The sequence below is a fragment of the Convolutriloba macropyga genome, chromosome 6, assembly GCF_964194025.1.
Source record: "Convolutriloba macropyga chromosome 6, txConMacr16.3, whole genome shotgun sequence".
Lineage (NCBI taxonomy): Eukaryota > Metazoa > Xenacoelomorpha > Acoela > Convolutidae > Convolutriloba > Convolutriloba macropyga.
Genome location: NC_134473.1, coordinates 21213103 through 21230841, shown reverse-complemented (window position 1 = coordinate 21230841; position 17739 = coordinate 21213103). Strand labels below are relative to the sequence as shown.

Here is a 17739-nt window from a genome sequence, read left to right as displayed (position 1 = left end):
CATACTGTTGTCCATATTAGGATGGCTGTTTAGCTGAGTGAATTGAACTGGATTGCAATCATCTGGGATTAAGTCAGTTTTTCCAGCGCATGTCCAACCAATTTGGGTTTCAACTCCCCATTGTGCCTTCTTGGGTCCTTTAACTATTTGTTTGTAGTGTATCAGATCTAGATTGTCAATTCCGAGAATGATGGAAACATTATTGTCCCCTATGTCTGGGAAACATATATGGTTGAGGTGTTCAAAGGAATCACAGAAGCGATTCAGTTTCTTTGTATCAACGGTTGACATATTGAGATCCGGAACGGCGACGACGTCTATTTGTTTGAATGACTGTTCCCCTTGTAAGGGTCTAATTTGAAGTTTTACAGGTGCACAATCAATTTCTTTAGTCATATGATAGCCACTAATTGGCATTTTTCCAATGGTATTCATGTTTAAATTCAGATTTGTTGCAGTTGACCTCAGCAACAAGCTTTGGCAGCTACCATTGTCCAAATAAGCATAAGTATCCAAAACTTCATCAGCGTTTTTGAGTTGTACAGGAACAACGGCTACCTGTCCTGTTCCTTGTAAATTTAAAGTTTTCACATTAGACTTTTTTGAACCTGACTTAATAGCGAAACTATCGTGCAATAGAGTGTGGTTTTTCATACCGCAATTGTGGCTACGGCAAACGTTTTTGGAAGTGCACTTTTCTACGTGATGGTTTCCAAAACAGTTGAAACATAATCTAAGTTTTCTTATGTGCTCTCTGCGAATGTTTGCTGAGAGAGCTTGGAAGTGGGTACATTTGTATAGAAATTGGCAACTTTCATTGCTTGGGCAAAGTTTCACAGGGGGTTGCCTGCCTTTAACTGTCAAGTTCCTGCTAGAACTGCTATTTGACTGTTTATATTGATTAGTTTTCCATCCACTTGTAGCTGATGTGTAGTTTTGTACACTCGGAGAAATTTTCCAGGACGATTGTGCGTGGCTTGATTGAAAAGTACGGAGGCTAGAGTTTAAACATCGACACGCTTTGGAGTAGTTCAGAAGCCAGTCAGAGAGTATCTGTAGAGATGGTTGCTGGAAGTCCTTTTCTAGCACAAATTTGTTCCACTCAAGACGTACGAGATTGGGCAATTTTGCTAGCGCCACATTTAGGTTGGTAGTTGAATGAAGGTCGTGAACGAATCCTAATTGCTGAAAGGTATCCACCATTGTCAAAAGAAAAGAAGAGAAGTGTGTGTAGCTCTCTGGATGGGATAAATTGGGTGATTTGAATCCATTCAGTTTCTCAAGGAAAGCGTTTACAATTCGCTTTGGATTCCCAAAATGTTCTTGAAGGCGATGAAGTGCTGAAGCGTATAAGTCACCGTTGCAACCATAGCCGTCGACGAGGGCTTTCGCCTCACCTGTTAATAGTGATTGTAGGTGAATCATTTTTTCAGAAGATGTCAATGATGCTCTGTCAATAGTAGCTTGAAAAATGCTGTACCATTTCATCCAGCTTATTGGATCACCATCAAAATGGTCCACATGTAACTTGGGTACGGATTTTTGAAAACATGTAGACATTGAGGCACTGTGTATAGGAGCAAATGGCATCTGCGTAACTGATGTGTTAGGAATATTACTGAAGCTTGACTGTGTTAATGGAAAAGAGTTATTTTGTCCAAGTGAGTTGCTATCAGTTGAGATAAATCCGCAAGGAAAAGTTGAGAACGATTGCTGAGATGCACTGCAGGGTGCAGCAGACATTTTACAATTTGAGGTGAATGAGGTGTTGTTGACAAGTAGAGTTGTACCACCGGATGCAGTATAACCATAACTGACAAAACGCGAAATCGCAGCGGGCGCTGACGTATTGGTTTTGAGTGGTGTGATCAGTCGAAAGAGTGTCGTCAAAACCAAAATGAGTCCGGCGTTGTTGTAAATGTGATAAGGTGTTGTCATATGTTTCTATGTTCTCATTGGAGTTCAAGGATAATCCACCAGATGAGGTTTGCTGGAGAGGCCTCTTTTTCTCTTTAACGTGTTTTTGGAATAGTGTCAGAGTCTGTTTTATTTCTATCTTCAAACGACTGTGTTCTCTGGACATAATATCTTGTTCATCAGGCTCCAAGCCACTGATTAGGTCAATGACAACTGGTTCAAGCTTCTGCTGCATTTCCCTATTTTCATTAACTGTTTCCTCTAAAGTTTCGATATCTTCTGAGGACTCTATAGCAGCAATCAGGTAGTCAGTATGTAGTTTGATGTCATTTTCGATCATAAGTTTAGAGGTTTCCAAACGCTTCTGTTCATTTGACTTGGTTGCTGTTGAGGTACCAATGGATTGTTAAGTTAACATTGCTCTATCTGGGGAATCGGATGAACTGGTACTCATTTTGGGCACTGTATTGTTTGAGGTTGACCGCGTCTCAACCATTAATGAGAAGTCAGAGTAGTTCAGACAAACCGAGTAAAATCAGGAATGTTTGGTGGTAACAGTAGTAGTTTTTACCGCCAGAACCTACTGAAACCTATCGATATCAATGCCCTACGAGTGTTAGAACCAACCAATACCTACCAAATACCAATACCTACCGAAAACCGGAACCTACCAATGCCTACCAAAACAATACCTACCAAATACCGGAGCCTACAAATACCTACCAAAACCGTAACCTACCAGTACCTACTAAAACCAATACCTACTAAATACCTGAGCCTACCTATACCTACCAAAAGCCGTAACCTACCAATACCTACTAAAACAAATACCTACCAAATACCGGAGCCTACCTATACCTACCAAAGACCGGAACTTACCAATACCTACCAAAACCAATACCTACCAAATACCGGAGCCTGCCAATACCTACCAAAGGCCGGAACTTACCAATACCAACCAAAACCAATACCTACCAAATTTTGTTGCTACAGTTTTTGGAAGTCAGCTACTTCCGTCCAGTTTGATGATTATGATTGTTGTGAAATGCCGGGCTTTTGTTAACGAGAAGTCACAGTGTCCTTGACAACTGTTTTTAGATTTTGAGCCTTTTTTCGCAATATTTTGATACTATTTTCCATGTTGAGTCACTTCAATTTGGAAACTAGTAACGTTCACAGCGGATAGTACATACAAAATATTAACAATTTTTTAACAATTTTCTTGGAGGCAGCCTAGTATGCTGTAACTTAATTTGCTTCAAAGCTTACCACCCTTATCTTCAAACGTGTTATGATATACGCAAACTCCAAGCAACCCCGAGAAAGCCCCAAGCCACCTCCGATCTGATGATTTTGAACTGCACACACAAACTACAATGGAGAATGTTGGGGGTAATGTGAATGTAAACAAAGTTCATGGTTGCACAGAGGCTACATGGTCGCAAAGCTACACTCTGGTCGGTCACTGTCGTCCATTGAGTCAGACCAGATGGCAAAGTCTGCAAAAGTCAAACTGTGATCAGAGGTCGCGCTTGGGCCTGGAACCTCAGCCTAGCCATTCTTATAACATTCTAAATTTACTTTAAAATATTTTGTTTCAGTTTCTTGCGCCGCATTAGCGCCTCTTAATTCAATCTGCCTTTTTAGGTCTAGCTATTGTATGATTATTCATTGTTTATGAATATTTTACACTTTAAGGTGATCAAGGCTGACAAGGCAAACAGATCGAAAGGGGGAGGATCTCAATCAGAACTGGACAACTCAAAGCCACCTTCTGGCAAAAGCAGTGCTGCCCCCACCAGGTTTTAACTTAAAATGTTTTATTTTTTAATAGCCGCAAAGCGATAGCGGCTATTATTGGGGACACCGTGGTTTTTTTTGCAATTCAAGAATTGGATTGTATCGGTGCTCTCTTTTTACGACTCGAAGAGGAGTATTGGAGAAGTCCTTGATTTAATTAGTTTATTGGAGTGATTTCTTGAAGCAGGAAATGAAACACGTGAAAAAAATTGGAGTGATCTTGTTGCCGAACAAAATGAAGAGTGGAGCGAAAAGAGAGTGGTTTTTTGTTCATATCGCTATTTTCTAGAGAGCGAGAAATTGAGGTGTGAAGAAAACTTCTGTAAGCGAGCGAAATTTTTTGTTCACACGCGGCATTTTAAAGCAGTTTTTTTCAATTTTTTCGGTTAAGAGGTTTTGTTATGGTTTTGTTTTAATTTCAGGATGGTTTTGGTAGTGGGTTGAAGGTTTCTGGAATTTCATATGGAATTTTATAATAAGTCGGAGCTTTTTCATCTATTTTGCTGATTTTTGGGCTAACTCTTACAATTATTTGACGATTGTTTCGTTTTTTGCCTGAAATGGGTATTGAAAAGACATTTAAAAAACATTGAGATAACATGTGGTTACAGTTTTGTGGATGTAAGGAATTTTTTGTTGAGAAATAGAACAAAAATGACAAAAAATCAAACCATTTTCTTATTTTTTGCAGGTTTTTGTTTTTTTTAGACAAGTTTCTTAGCGTATCATGACTTGCCTACTGTTTTGCAAGCATCTGGATAACTTATTGGCTGAAAAGAATTTTTGTTTGGAAGTATGTGCTTTTGTAACATTGAAAAACTACTTAACTTTTTCCAGTTAGAGTTGTTTGTAAGAGCTTATTTTTTCATGATTTGGCTTCAAGTGTTTTTAAAAACCCTCATAAGCAATTTTAGCAGGTACAAATTGTTTTGATAAAGTAATTTTGGCGAAGATAAATATTTCGGTGTCTCAATTTATGGCCAAATTTGATCAGTTTATTTACATCATATTTTAACAGATTTATTATTCTTGTTTTTAATTCTTTGTTTTATGGTTGTTGTTTTATGGTTAAGAGCTTATTTTTTCATGATTTGGCTGCAAGTCTTTTTTTTAAAAAAATTATCATAAGTTGTTTGAGCAGATACTAATTGTATTGATGAAGTAATTTTGGCGGAGATAGTTATTTCGGTGCCTCAATTTATGGCAAAATTTCATCAGTTTTTTTCAATCATATTTTAACAGATTTGTTTTTCTTGTTTTTACTTCTTTGTTTTATGGTTTTGTTTCAAAATAATATTAGATCAGTGAAGGCACGTTTTATTTGATGAGTATTTGGATGGCATTTCAGTGGATTTCAAATTCGAGTCATTTTTGGAATTCTTGTGGCTATGTTTTTTTTCTTTTTCCCACATTTTTCATGACTTTGAGCTTTCAAAACGGGATAAACAGATTATGCTCAGCACGAACGAATCAAAAATAATTATAGGACATCAGCCAGGTTTTGTAGTCTTTAAAATTCTTGGTGCACTGAAGTTACTTTGAAGGCCGTAATTTCAAGTTAAAAGGCTGTTTTTACGAGTTTTCGAGCCCAAATGGGGCAATTTTTCGCGTTTTTTCGTCGTTTTTAGACTTTTTGTTGATGCAGTCTTCAATAGAGGTCTGAAAAAGTTGATGAAGGTCTTTTTCAGGAGAAAATTACTTTTTATGACCACTTTAAGAACTAGATGTTTTGGTACAAAAGACAAAAACGCCCATTTCTATACAAATTTTACAATTTTTTTCAAGTTGGTTGAAATTTTTGTCATTTTTCTGAGTTTTTCAGACCTAGGTGGCAAATCACCTTCTCTAGAGTTTAGTTTAATTATGAGTTCTTATATATTTTCTTGTATAATATTAAAAATATAATGTTATCAAAATTTTTGTCGTATATTTTAACATTACGCACTTTTTGATAAAAACGTGGACTTTTTCAAATTTCATAAAATTTTTTTCCGTTATTCAAATTTTTCAAGCCCTAGGTGCCATGAAACTTCCTATGCGATTTGATAATGGGTTAGTGACAAAATTTTTTGGCAATAGTGGTTTTCAACTTTTTAATATCACCAACTACAACAATTTTTCGAAAAAGAATGCAATGTTGATTTGAAAATTGATCAATTTTCAGGCTTCTGCAGTCTCAAGTGCCAAGGAGCTTCCTCTAGGGTTTGATGAAAGGTTAATGCACTGTTTCTAGTTTCAATGAAATAGTTTTCAATGCATACAGTGACCATTTTTAGCACTTTTGTTTGTCAAAAACGTGCCTTTTTTCAAGTTTTTATGAAAATTTACGACAGCGAGTTTTTCCGACACTAATGGCGGAAACACCTCCTCTATGCTATGATAATCAATTACTGCACATTAGCTAGTGGGTAACAGATTGGTTTTGAGGACACTAAAAGCCAGTTTCTAGCAAGATTTTTGGTAACTTTTAATTTGTTTTAAATTTTTCTGAAACTTTTTGTCAGTTTCTGAGTTTAACTTTCTTTCTCGCCACCGAAATTTTTTCAAGTCTTCCAGATGGGTCACGTGACAGAACTCTAGAGACAAAGAAAAGGTTGATATTTTTTTCGAAGTTCAGTAACTTTCTTTGAATTTTGCACTTTTAAGTTTTTTGAAGCCTTTGTCATATTTCTAAAGTTTGTCTACTTTTAATGGATATTAAAACTATTTCAAAGCTTGTGCAAAGGTAGTTAATAAGTATATTGATTAGTATCATATTTCCATTTCAGGGTAAACGCTTCAAGAGTTTTAGCAGTTTTTTGTTTAGTTTGTTTGATTATTTTGGTTTCTCAACTTTTGAGGTTGTTTCTTAGATTGGGATTGTTCAATTGATCTGCTGGTCAGGTACATTAGTTCTCAATTATTCATTCAATTATTTGAATTGCTTTTCATGACTTGTCTCGCTATGTTTTTTCAATTCATCATCTCCATCGATGATTCTTGGAAATGACCTGGCTTCTTCGAAATGGCGGTTTAATTTCAGTGACTGCTTTTGCTTTACAATTAAATTGTGGGTGCGTGACGTCATTTGTTCTGTTTTTTGGGACAATTTCATAGCTTTTTTAAAATTTTTTAAAAACTTTTTACGTTACTCAACTTTTTAAAGCCCTAGGTGCCATAAAACTTCCTATGCGGTTTGATAATGGGTTAGTGACAAAGTTTTTTTGGCAGTTGTGGTTTTTAAATTTTTAATATCACAGAATATTACAATTTTTCGAGAAAGAATGCAAAATTGTCTTGAAAAGTGATCAATTTTCAGGCTTCTGCAGTCTCAAGTGCCAAGGAGCTTCCTCTAGGGTTTGATGAAAGGTTAATGCACTGTTTCTATTGGCAATGAAATAGTTTTCAATGCATACAGTGACAATTTTTTTCAATTTTGTTTGTCAAAAACGTGCCTTTTCTCAATTTTTTATGAAAATTTACGACAACGAGTTTTTCTGATACTAATGGCGTAAACAGCTCCTCTATGCTATGATAATCAGTTACTGCACATTAGCTAGTGGGTAACAGATTGGTTTTGACGACACTAAAATCCAGTTTCTAGCAAGATTTTGTTAACTTTTTAATTGTTTTTTATTTTTTCTGAAATTTTTTGTCAGTTTCTGAGTTTAATTTTCTTTCTCGCCACCGAAATTTTTTCAAGTCTTCCAGATGGGTCACGTGACAGAGCTCTAGAGACAAAGAAAAACTTTAAATGTTTTTTTCGAAGTTCAATAACTCTCTTTGAATTTTGCACTTTGAAATTTTTAAAGCCTTTGTCATATTTCTCAAGTTTGTTTACTTTTAATGGATATTAAAACTATTTCAAAGCTTGTGCAAGGGTAGTTATTAAGTATATTGATTTGTATCAAATTTGCATTTCAGGGTAAAAGCTTCAAGAGTTTTAGCAGTTTTTTGTTTAGTATGTTTGATTATTTATCTTTTCTCAATTTTTAAGGTGGTTTCTTAGACTGGGATTTTTCAATTGATCTGCTGGTCAAGTACATCAGTTCTCAATTATTCATTCAATTATTTGAACTGCATTTCATGTCTTGTCTCGCTATGTTTTTTCAATTCATCGTCTCCATCGATGATTCTTGGAAATTATCTGACTTCTTCGAAATGAAGGTTTAAGTTCAGTGACTTCTTTTGCATTACAATTAAAATGTGGGTGCGTGACGTCATTTGTTCTGCTGTTGGGCCGATTTCATAACTTTTTTCAAATTTTTTAAAAACTCTTTCCGTTACTCAACTTTTTAAAGCCCTAGGTGCCATGAAACTTCCAATGCGGTTTGATAATGGGTTAGTGACAAAGTTTTTTTTGGCAGTTGTGGTTTTCAAACTTTTAATATCACAAACTATAACAATTTTTCGAAAAAGAATGCAATTTTGATTTGAAAATTGATCAGTTTTCAGGTTTCTGCTGTCTCAAGTGCCAAGGAGCCTCCTCTAGTGTTTGATGAAAGGTTAATGCACTGTTTCTATTGGCAGTGAAATAGTTTTCAATGCATATAGTGACAATTTTTTTCAATTTTGTTTGTCAAAAACGTGACTTTTCTCAATTTTTTATGAAAATTTACGACAACGAGTTTTTCTGATACTAATGGCGTAAACAGCTCCTCTATGCTATGATAATCAGTTACTGCACAGTAGTTAGTGGGTAATAGATTGGTTTTGAAGACATTAAAATCGAGTTTCTAGCAAGAATTTGTTAACTTTTTTAATTGTTTTTAATTTTTCTGAAATTTTTTGTCAGTTTCTGAGTTTAATTTTTTTTCTGGCCACCGAAATTTTTTCAAGTCTTCCAGATGGGTCGCGTGACAGAACTCCAGAGACAAAGAAAAGGATTAAATTTTTTTTCCGAAGTTTAGTAACTCTCTTTGAATTTTGCACTTTTAAGTTTTTTGAAGCCTTTGTCATATATCTCAAGTTTGTTTACTTTTAATGGATATTAAAACTATTTGAAAGCTTGTGCAAGGGTAGTTATTAAGTATATTGATCTGTATCATATTTGCATTTCAGGGTAAAAGCTTCAAGAGTTTTAGCAGTTTTTTGTTTAGTTTTTTTGATTATTTATCTTTTCTCAATTTTTAAGGTGGTTTCTTAGACTGGGATTTTTTAATTGATCTGCTGGTCAAGTACATCAGTTCTCAATTATTCATTCAATTATTTGAACTGCATTTCATGACTTGTCTCGCTATGTTTTTTCAATTCATCGTCTCCATCGATGATTCTTGGAAATGATCGGACTTCTTCGAAATGAAGGTTTAATTTCAGTGACTTCTTTTGCTTTACAACTAAAATGTGGGTGCGTGACGTCATTTGTTCTGCTGTTGGGCCAATTTCATAACTTTTTTCAAAGTTTTTAAAAACTTTTTCCGTTACTCAATATTTTAAAGCCCTAGGTGCCATGAAACTTCCTATGCGGTTTGATAATGAGTTAGTGACAAAGTTTTTTTGGCAGTTGTGGTTTTCAAACTTTTAATATCACAAACTATAACAATTTTTTGAAAAAGAATGCAATTTTGATCTGAAAATTGATCAGTTTTCAGGTTTCTGCAGTCTCAAGTGCCAAGGAGCCTCCTCTAGGGTTTGATGAAAGGTTAATGCACTGTTTCTTTTGGCAATGAAATAGTTTTCAATGCATACAGTGACAATTTTTTTCAATTTTGTTTGTCAAAAACGTGCCTTTTCTCAATTTTTTATGAAAATTTACGACAACGAGATTTTCTGATACTAATGGCGTAAACAGCTCCTCTATGCTTTGATAATCAGTTACTGCACAGTAGTTTGTGAGTAATAGATTGGTTTTGAAGACATTAAAATCGAGTTTCTAGCAAGAATTTGTTAACTTTTTTAATTGTTTTTAATTTTTCTGAAATTTTTTGTCAGTTTCTGAGTTTAATTTTTTTTCTGGCCACCGAAATTTTTTCAAGTCGTCCAGATGGGTCACGTGACAGAACTCCAGAGACAAAGAAAAAGATTAAATTTTTTTTCCGAAGTTTAGTAACTCTCTTTGAATTTTGCACTTTTAAGTTTTTTGAAGCCTTTGTCATATTTCTCAAGTTTGTCTTCTTTTGATGGATATTAAAACTATTTGAAAGCTTGTGCAAGGGTAGTTAATAAGTATATTGATTTGTATCCTATTTGCATTTCAGGGTAAAAGCTTCAAGAGTTTTAGCAGTTTTTTGTTTAGTTTGTTTGATTATTTTGATTTCTGAACTTTCGAGGTTGTTTCTTAGATTGGGATTGTTCAATTGTCAGGTACATTAGTTCTCAATTATTCATTCAATTATTTGAATTGCATTTCATGGCTTGTCTCGCTATGTTTTTTTAATTTATCGTCTCCATCAATGATTTTTGGAAATGACTTGACTTCTTCGAAATGACGGTTTATTTTCAGTGACTTCTTTTGCTTTACAATTAAATTGTGGGTGCGTGACGTCATTTTTTCTGCTTTTGGGTCAATTTCATAACTTCTTTTACTAAAAATTGACTTTTGATGATTATTTACTAGTTAAAGATCTATAGTATGCATCTTAGTAGTGACAAACGTATATGCCCTAATTCTTGAGTATTAGAGTTTAGCTTTTTTGATTTCGAATAAAATTTTTGAAAAACTCTATTGAGGCTTTTTAGCGTGTATTTCATGAAAATGACAGTCCGAATCCTGCCCAAAAGGTCTAGTGGTCTGTTGAAGGACTGATGGTCAATATGTCTATCTTATTTCTTTCGTTGTTTTATTTCAAGGAAGGCCACAAGCGTCTATCGAGTCTGTATTATGGCAATCCGCCTGCTATGTTTGTATATTATCTAATTCGTTGTCATTAGACGCTATAAAAGTTTGTTATAAATTTAAGTTTATTTATTGTGGGAAACAGTATATGGCTTTAGGGTATTACTAAAATGAACAGTGAACAGTTACAAAAAGGTTTAACTTACCCTATGTTTTCGATAACGGCAAGATAAGTATCATAACTTTTTCTGACAACCTTTGGGTCTGCTCCATTATACTCTTGGGTCTCTCACCTGACTAATTAGAAGTCTCTTTCAGATGCCCTCCAGGCAGTCATATCATAAGTTTTTTATTTTGTTTTTCAACGTGTAGGTGAATTTCATTTCAGTTCATTTAAATGACAGAAAGGTTTACTCGAAGTGAAGAGGTCACTATAAAAAATTCGGACCCAATTAGTCTCTGCTCTGCCAACAACTCCCTAGCCGAGGGCAATTTTTTTTTTTTAAGATTTTTTATTTTATTCTATTTAATTTATTTTCAATTCATACTCTCTTAACGTATTTATTTCAGATCGAATAATGTCAAAAGGTCGAGTAATATCCATGGTTAAACGCAAGTCCCTAAGACCACACACGGCTCTCGCAGAAACATAGAAGGCTCATGCAAACATTTGCAAAGTCATGCAAACATTCGCACGTTCAACTTGCTAGACAAAAAGCCATTCAACTTGCAATTTCTTATAAGCTAGCTACATACCGTACAACAAACGCATTCGAAGTATAAAAACCTTAAACATCGTTTTGGGTTCGAAAATTTATGTCGATTCTTACATGAAACAATTAGTTGCAAAGGTTGCTATGGCAACCGCAAAGTATCGATCATGGAATAATTTTAAATCCCATTATTTGCCTAGTGACTAGTCATATTGAAAAAACAATAAAAAAGTCTTTCAAATAAACTCTTTTACTAACAATTTTGAGAACATCTCAAAACTTGAGCCACTTTGGAAAGGATAACACTAATGTCTTTTTGAAAAAATCTTACAAACTTATATTTAAAATAATTTAAATAAAATTTCAAAATCAAGCAAAAAGTAGATTTGATGTTTTCTACTAATGCTTTTAACAAGTTCTTGAATTCGTTTGCTCATATTGACTTTGGAAAACTCGTTTAAAAAAAAACAAGTACATGATTTCCATGTCATGCCAAAAACAAGAGATTTAGAGTCTTAGTAATAACCATTTCAATTATTTGTTTTCACACCCTACAGTTGCAATAACACAATCCGCCACGTTTCCGTCAATCCAACAAATTATATTTCTAGATGTTTTCTAATGGGGATCTTAATTCATTGTCATCAATCAAAAACAAATGATTTAATACTTGGAAAACAAGAGAGAAGCCAGACCACAGAGTTTTATTTAAACCCTACAGACTTCTTTGGAAGTCACGAAATATATGCCAGAATTTTTTACTCTGTCAATTTGGTTAGTCAATATCTCCGTGGATAAAAAAAACTGCTTCTGCAGAGCTTTTGAAAGTACGAATTTATCTTCGAAGCGTTATTTTCAAATATAAGTTCTCTCTAGAAGATTGAAGATTTCTTGTTCACATTTTGTTCTTTTTCCAGTCTGCAAGCCTTTTGGATTTTTTAAAATTTTTTTTGCGCCAAATTTCACATTAATTTTGGGCATTTTTTAAAAAAGGAGAATGTCAGTTATTCGTAAAAAAAAATATGGCTTGTTTCAAATTAATGTAGAAAAACGAATTTGTCCATTTTCTTTGGTTTTCAATTTCGTATACGTTTTGTGAACAAAAAGAATAGTTTTTCTGGCAATCATTTGCCAATTTAAGCTTCAAAAATTTAAAAGTTTCAGCTATCCACAAAGGCAATAACTAAATTATTCAAAATTTATTTGGAATTTTTGCATTAAACAACATACCAAACGTCTCTTCCAATAACCAATTTTGGCAAAACTACCGAAATACTACAAAATTTGTTTGAAGTGTGATTTTTTCCTCAGGGGAAAATTCATACAAATAAATAGTTGAGATTTATTTAAAACTTAATTAAAACTTAAAACAAAACCAATTTCACCTTCATTTTGTGTTAATTTAACATTATTTGTAATTATTGGCTCTAATTGGACTTTTTTTTTAATTGTGGTCAAATTTTCTTTTTTCTTGAGTATTGAAAAAAATCATCATAGCTTTTCTAAACTTGTCACATTGAGCTCAAACCATTTTGGTTGATAATTAAGGAGTTAATTTTTTTTGAGGCAATAGATAATCTAATTATATATCAGCTGTGAACGTCTGGCAACCGTCAAAAAAAAACTTTAGGCTGCAAAAAAAGCAATGAACGGGTTAAGCTCTGTAATGCATGCAAGAAGAAATGGAGAGCAAAATAATTTAGTTAAATTGGATTTACCACAGCTTTTAGATGTTCTACAAAAGATTGAACAGTTTGACGGGGAATGACTGATTGTAGATTGAACAATGGCGTATACTGTTATTTTATTTATCGTTGTCATGAAGAATAAAATCATGGGAGCTACCAACATTGAATCGTTACTTTGCGAGGTATTACATGATGTCGCGCAAGATTTAAATAAAACTATCCTAGCTACCGCTGATGCTTAAAAAGAGCAAGGGAATAGTTTTGACTACGCAACCAAAGTTCTTGAACCGATTGAAGCTAATTACAAACTTCATTGCAGTTTACGGGGTTTTATACGAATATGAGTTCTGTATTGTGTAGTAGCTCGCTAAAATCTGCGGATAGCTTGTTGAAAATTTGGGTTTAAGAATATGTCCTCTGTTCCCAATCTTTGGGAATCCAGAATACTCCAACCAAAGTTGGATTGAATTTACCCATCAGAACCCAAAGCCGAGTTTATATCGGAATGGAAGAAGCAGTATCAATGAAATGACACTTATGAGGGGAAAAGCCATGGGTACCTTTGTGATGAACTACAACAACACTTTTTTTGAGTTTCACGAATACCACTTAGAGCAGTGCGTATGAGTGTAGGCACGGCAGCAAAGCCTGATTAGACAGGAAACGATGTAAACAAAAGAACCTAAGAAAAGTGTTTTGATCGGATGGGTCTTATTTTGCCCTAGATTTTCAGCCATCTCGACTGACATTTACTAATAACGTATGGTATTCGATATACAATGGTATTACGGCGTTGACATCATGGATTATAACCAAACCAACCAAAAGTCGTCAAGAAAGCTGAAATCTTCGTGTCATGATGACAGTTGTATTGTTTCCCCGAAAGAAATTGGTTGCTCCGCTCTGTACAAAAATGTCTCACGCCATAAGCGCATCGTAAAAGTTCCAAATCGTAGGTGAACTAATAACGGATTAATTGGCGAATTCAGCCGTTATTGTTAGCCGAAGGACTTTTCCATCGTCATTAAACGTCGCTGAGTTATTTTGTGGGAGCGACCGAGTGCCAGCCTCTGAAAAGCAGCTTAATTTGAATTAAATTTGTTTTGCCTGTTTTACCTGACCGTTCAAGCTATGAGCTCAAAATTACTTTTTGCTGTTTGATTACGGTTCATAAGTTGGTTAATAGCCTAGGGATAAGTTCAGCTGTGCTGGTTGCTTGCATTAGGTTTCTGATGGAAGATGTACTGGTTGGTTTTTGTTCGAAGCTTTTGGGTTCTTGTGTTAGAATTACTAAATTTATTGTTGTTTTGTTGAGGGTCAGAGTTCATGTTACATGATGCTTATTTAATTGTTGAAGTTAAGTTTTGGATTCTATTAAAAGCGTTTTTTGCCATCGGTTTTTGCTGACAGGCAAGCGCAGAGACAGCTTTTCGATTGTTGAGAGGAAAACGAAAATAAACATTTCTAAATTGAGATCCTTGCGCTATTTTTTTCCCAGACAGGCTGCCTAACCAAAAATCATGATGTTTTAAAAATCAAGATAGAAGCTTTTTGTCCGCTACATCGCTAAATAGATTTGAAGGAAACAACAATTTTCTAAATTTCCTAAGTTGCGTTATTGCACTTGACAATTTTTTGGATCATTTCGGCTCATTCATGCAGTTTTTGCCTATTTTTTTCCACAGAGTGAAATAAATTTTCATGATTTATTCACCATCACGTCTCTTTCTTCTCCAAGCAAACGGTTTTAATTGAGCAAAACTTATCTTTTAAAAGAGAAACTAATGCAAAAAATTCTTTTACTTTCCCAATGATGTTTTCTTAACAAAAGTTTCCCATATCGCGTAACGTTTGGTGTATGATAATCCAGGAACCATTTTTTGTCATAACTCAGTTGAGATTTTGGCCCAAAAATATAACGCAGCGCCTCAATTTAACTTTATTCCAAACCGGGTCACTTTTTCCCCATATTCCACTCCTGGTCTATTCTTTTCATCGAGTTTACTTCTCAAACATTGTTGTGGTAGCCTATTTGTTTTATATCAGGAACTCGAGAAAATCCAACTACTCCATCGGGGATTCTAAGGACTCTAAGAGTGTTGTGAGGTCCTCCTTTTCCGAGTCTCCAGACAACGAAGATCCAGACAAAACCCTAACGAAAGACCCTCAACCCAAAGCCGCCAAAAAGGGAACAGAAAAAGGACTTCCCAAGGAATCATGTTCATACTTTAATAGAAAACGATCTTTTGTTCCAAGGAACAGAAAATTTTTATAAGATCAACTTTTCAAGCATTTTGTATGCATTTGGATCTTTCTGCAATATCGCCACAAAAACTCAGTTGTCAATATTTCTTTTTATTTGGCGAACTCTATTTCTTTTTATTTGGCAAAAATACTTTTCCGTTCAATAAATTAAAACATATATACAATCAGTTAAAAGAGAATTATTGACAAGAATCCTTATCCAAGAATAAAGGGAGTGAAGCATCGAAAGACCCCGACTCGACTGATGATTACGGTGGACCAGAAGAGACTCGATCCGATCTCAAGACTCAGAGTTTATCACAGGAACTGAAAAACATTCGATCGGTTTCAGGAACTGATTCCCTTTCCTTGCATTTATTACATTCGTCGGTCTGTTATGATTAAATGGATAAGACCAATCATTAATTTTTTTTAAAAATCTTGTCCTCAACTTTTCTGAAAGTAGTCTCGAACATTTTGACTGTTTTCGATATCTTGTAAATGCTAACAAAAAATTCGGTCATTGAAATTTGAGGAGTCCAAATTTCTGGAGACAGTATTGAAAACATGGAGACCAGGCCAGTTGTCTGCTTGATTTTCAGTTTCTATAATTAGTTGGGAACTAAAGTCGTAATTTGAGAAAATAAAACGTGAATTGACTTTTTCGGTTACACAAAAGGGAATTCAGATTCAACGTATAAAGTTTTAGCCTCGACCACAAATCGAGGCAGTCAAACTCAAGACACGACCAGAAGTCGAGGCACAGGAACTAAGTTCACCTCCACAATGGAAGAAACATCCAAAATGAGCAACAGTCGAGATCCCAAGGGTGGGGGGAGCAATTCGACCTCTGTGAACCCTTTCGAAGTGTTCTCAGACAAGACGGACCCATCTGGGGCAGAGGCGGAGAAGGCGAAAGCTAAACGACCAAGCAAGTCTTTTAAAAGGTATTATCGTTTTGTAAGCAAATTTAATATTAGATTCTTTTGATTTATTCCACTTATTGTTTCGCTTCCCTTTAGTGGGGGGGGGGGGGGATGGGAGGAGGAACTATAATCTTATCCGGACATTCATCTTAACCCTATGCGGATATATTTATAGTAGAGAGTTGAGAGCGATATCATTTGAGAGAGTAAATTATTGAAATAAAAGTTTCGCCTTTTTCGGGGAGTTATCGGGGTTTAAAATTTTAGTTAGCATTGGCTAATTTTCCCTTTTTAAATTCACTTTTTTGAAACTTTTGGCTCAAACCTTGTTTCATTTATTAGTATAAATTAGATTTTGTTCAGTGACAAAAATTTTTTTATTTTTTTATACAATGAGGCAGAGTTAGTCAATATTTCGGCTTGAATTGTTTGCAAATTTTTGGTTGATTTTCGTGGTTAATTAAACTTGCCCTAAGAACTGCTCAGTGAAGATTCATAAACGAAATGAGCAGAACTATTGGGAACAGTAGTTTTGACGGTTTTTTGTATCTAAGTCGTTTCGCCCCACTTTTATCGCCGCAATTATTGTTTCGCTCCAATTTTTTGTTAATTTTGGAGTAATTACGTATTTATATGATCTCATCGTAGTTGTCTACAATCAAAAAAGGTTGAAATCATAGAGTGATGATTTTTAACGATATGTTAACATTTTTTGACTTGTTGATTTCAATAAAGAAATCAATTTTGTTCCGACCCCTCTTGAAGTGGGGGGACTATATACTCAAATGGGTCTTTTTTGTTCAGAGAATTTTGACTTTATTACCAAAATTCCGTTGATTTTATTCAAAATTTTTGGAATTTTTGAAAGAAAAATTGCCAATTTTGCTAAAATTTGTTGATATTTTTCAAGAAAATGTTGCTGATTTTGTCTATAAAGACAAAAATTATCTTCGTCTATTTTTATTTAATTTTTTGCCAAAAATTGTGGCTAAATAGTTTACAAAAATCAGACTTTTTCATCAAAATCAGCACAAAATAATTTCCTTTCGTTGACTCTGATTAAATTTTCAGGAGGTGCACACCTAAAAATCACTAACACAATAACTATAGACTCAAAGAAACACTATTTTTACTTCAAATTCCGTTGCGAGTGCTCTGTAATTTAAATGTTGCCGTTTTTTGCTAACTTTATTCGTTGATTATCAAAAATAATTATCCATTTATTTTGGATTTTTTAACAAGCAAAATATCTATATCTATGATATTAGAAAAATTAAGTGTTCTTAGGGTACGCACTTTAATAGTAGGACTATTTTTGGACCAATCTTGGACTGTTACAATCCAAAAATAATTCGGATTGTAATCAGTCGGTCTTTTTTTAAAATAAATTTGTCGATCTTCTTTATATTAAATGAAGAACAGAACATTTCAAATCAAAGCTCACTGGCGGCAGGCCCAATGGTTTTCCTAATTAGCTCCAAATTAAATTATATAATTTTGACTTTTATATATTTGATTTTCAAATAAAACATGGCTTATTGAACTTTGACTCCACCTTTCTTTTAATTTGTTGAACTTGTAGCTTATTGTAAGCAATGAAAGTATGCTTCTCCTTTCTACTGAATTCAAATTCTATCTTTATTGCAATTTTTTCCCTAAATTATGGTTTTCGGCTTTGATACCACTAGAGTTAACTT

The 17739-nt window shown here is 34.3% G+C and overlaps 1 protein-coding gene across 1 annotated transcript in view; it reads left to right on the top strand.

Annotated features, from left to right (window-relative positions):
• The window catches only part of LOC142341566 (uncharacterized), a 109999-nt gene that overhangs the window by 33912 nt on the left and 58348 nt on the right, over nt 1-17739 (top strand). Inside the window, exons 8-11 of the mRNA XM_075392609.1 lie at nt 3616-3719; nt 14919-15084; nt 15342-15468; nt 15826-16063. Coding sequence (XP_075248724.1) covers nt 3616-3719; nt 14919-15084; nt 15342-15468; nt 15826-16063 — 635 coding nt within the window. The remainder of the gene's footprint in view (nt 1-3615; nt 3720-14918; nt 15085-15341; nt 15469-15825; nt 16064-17739) is intronic.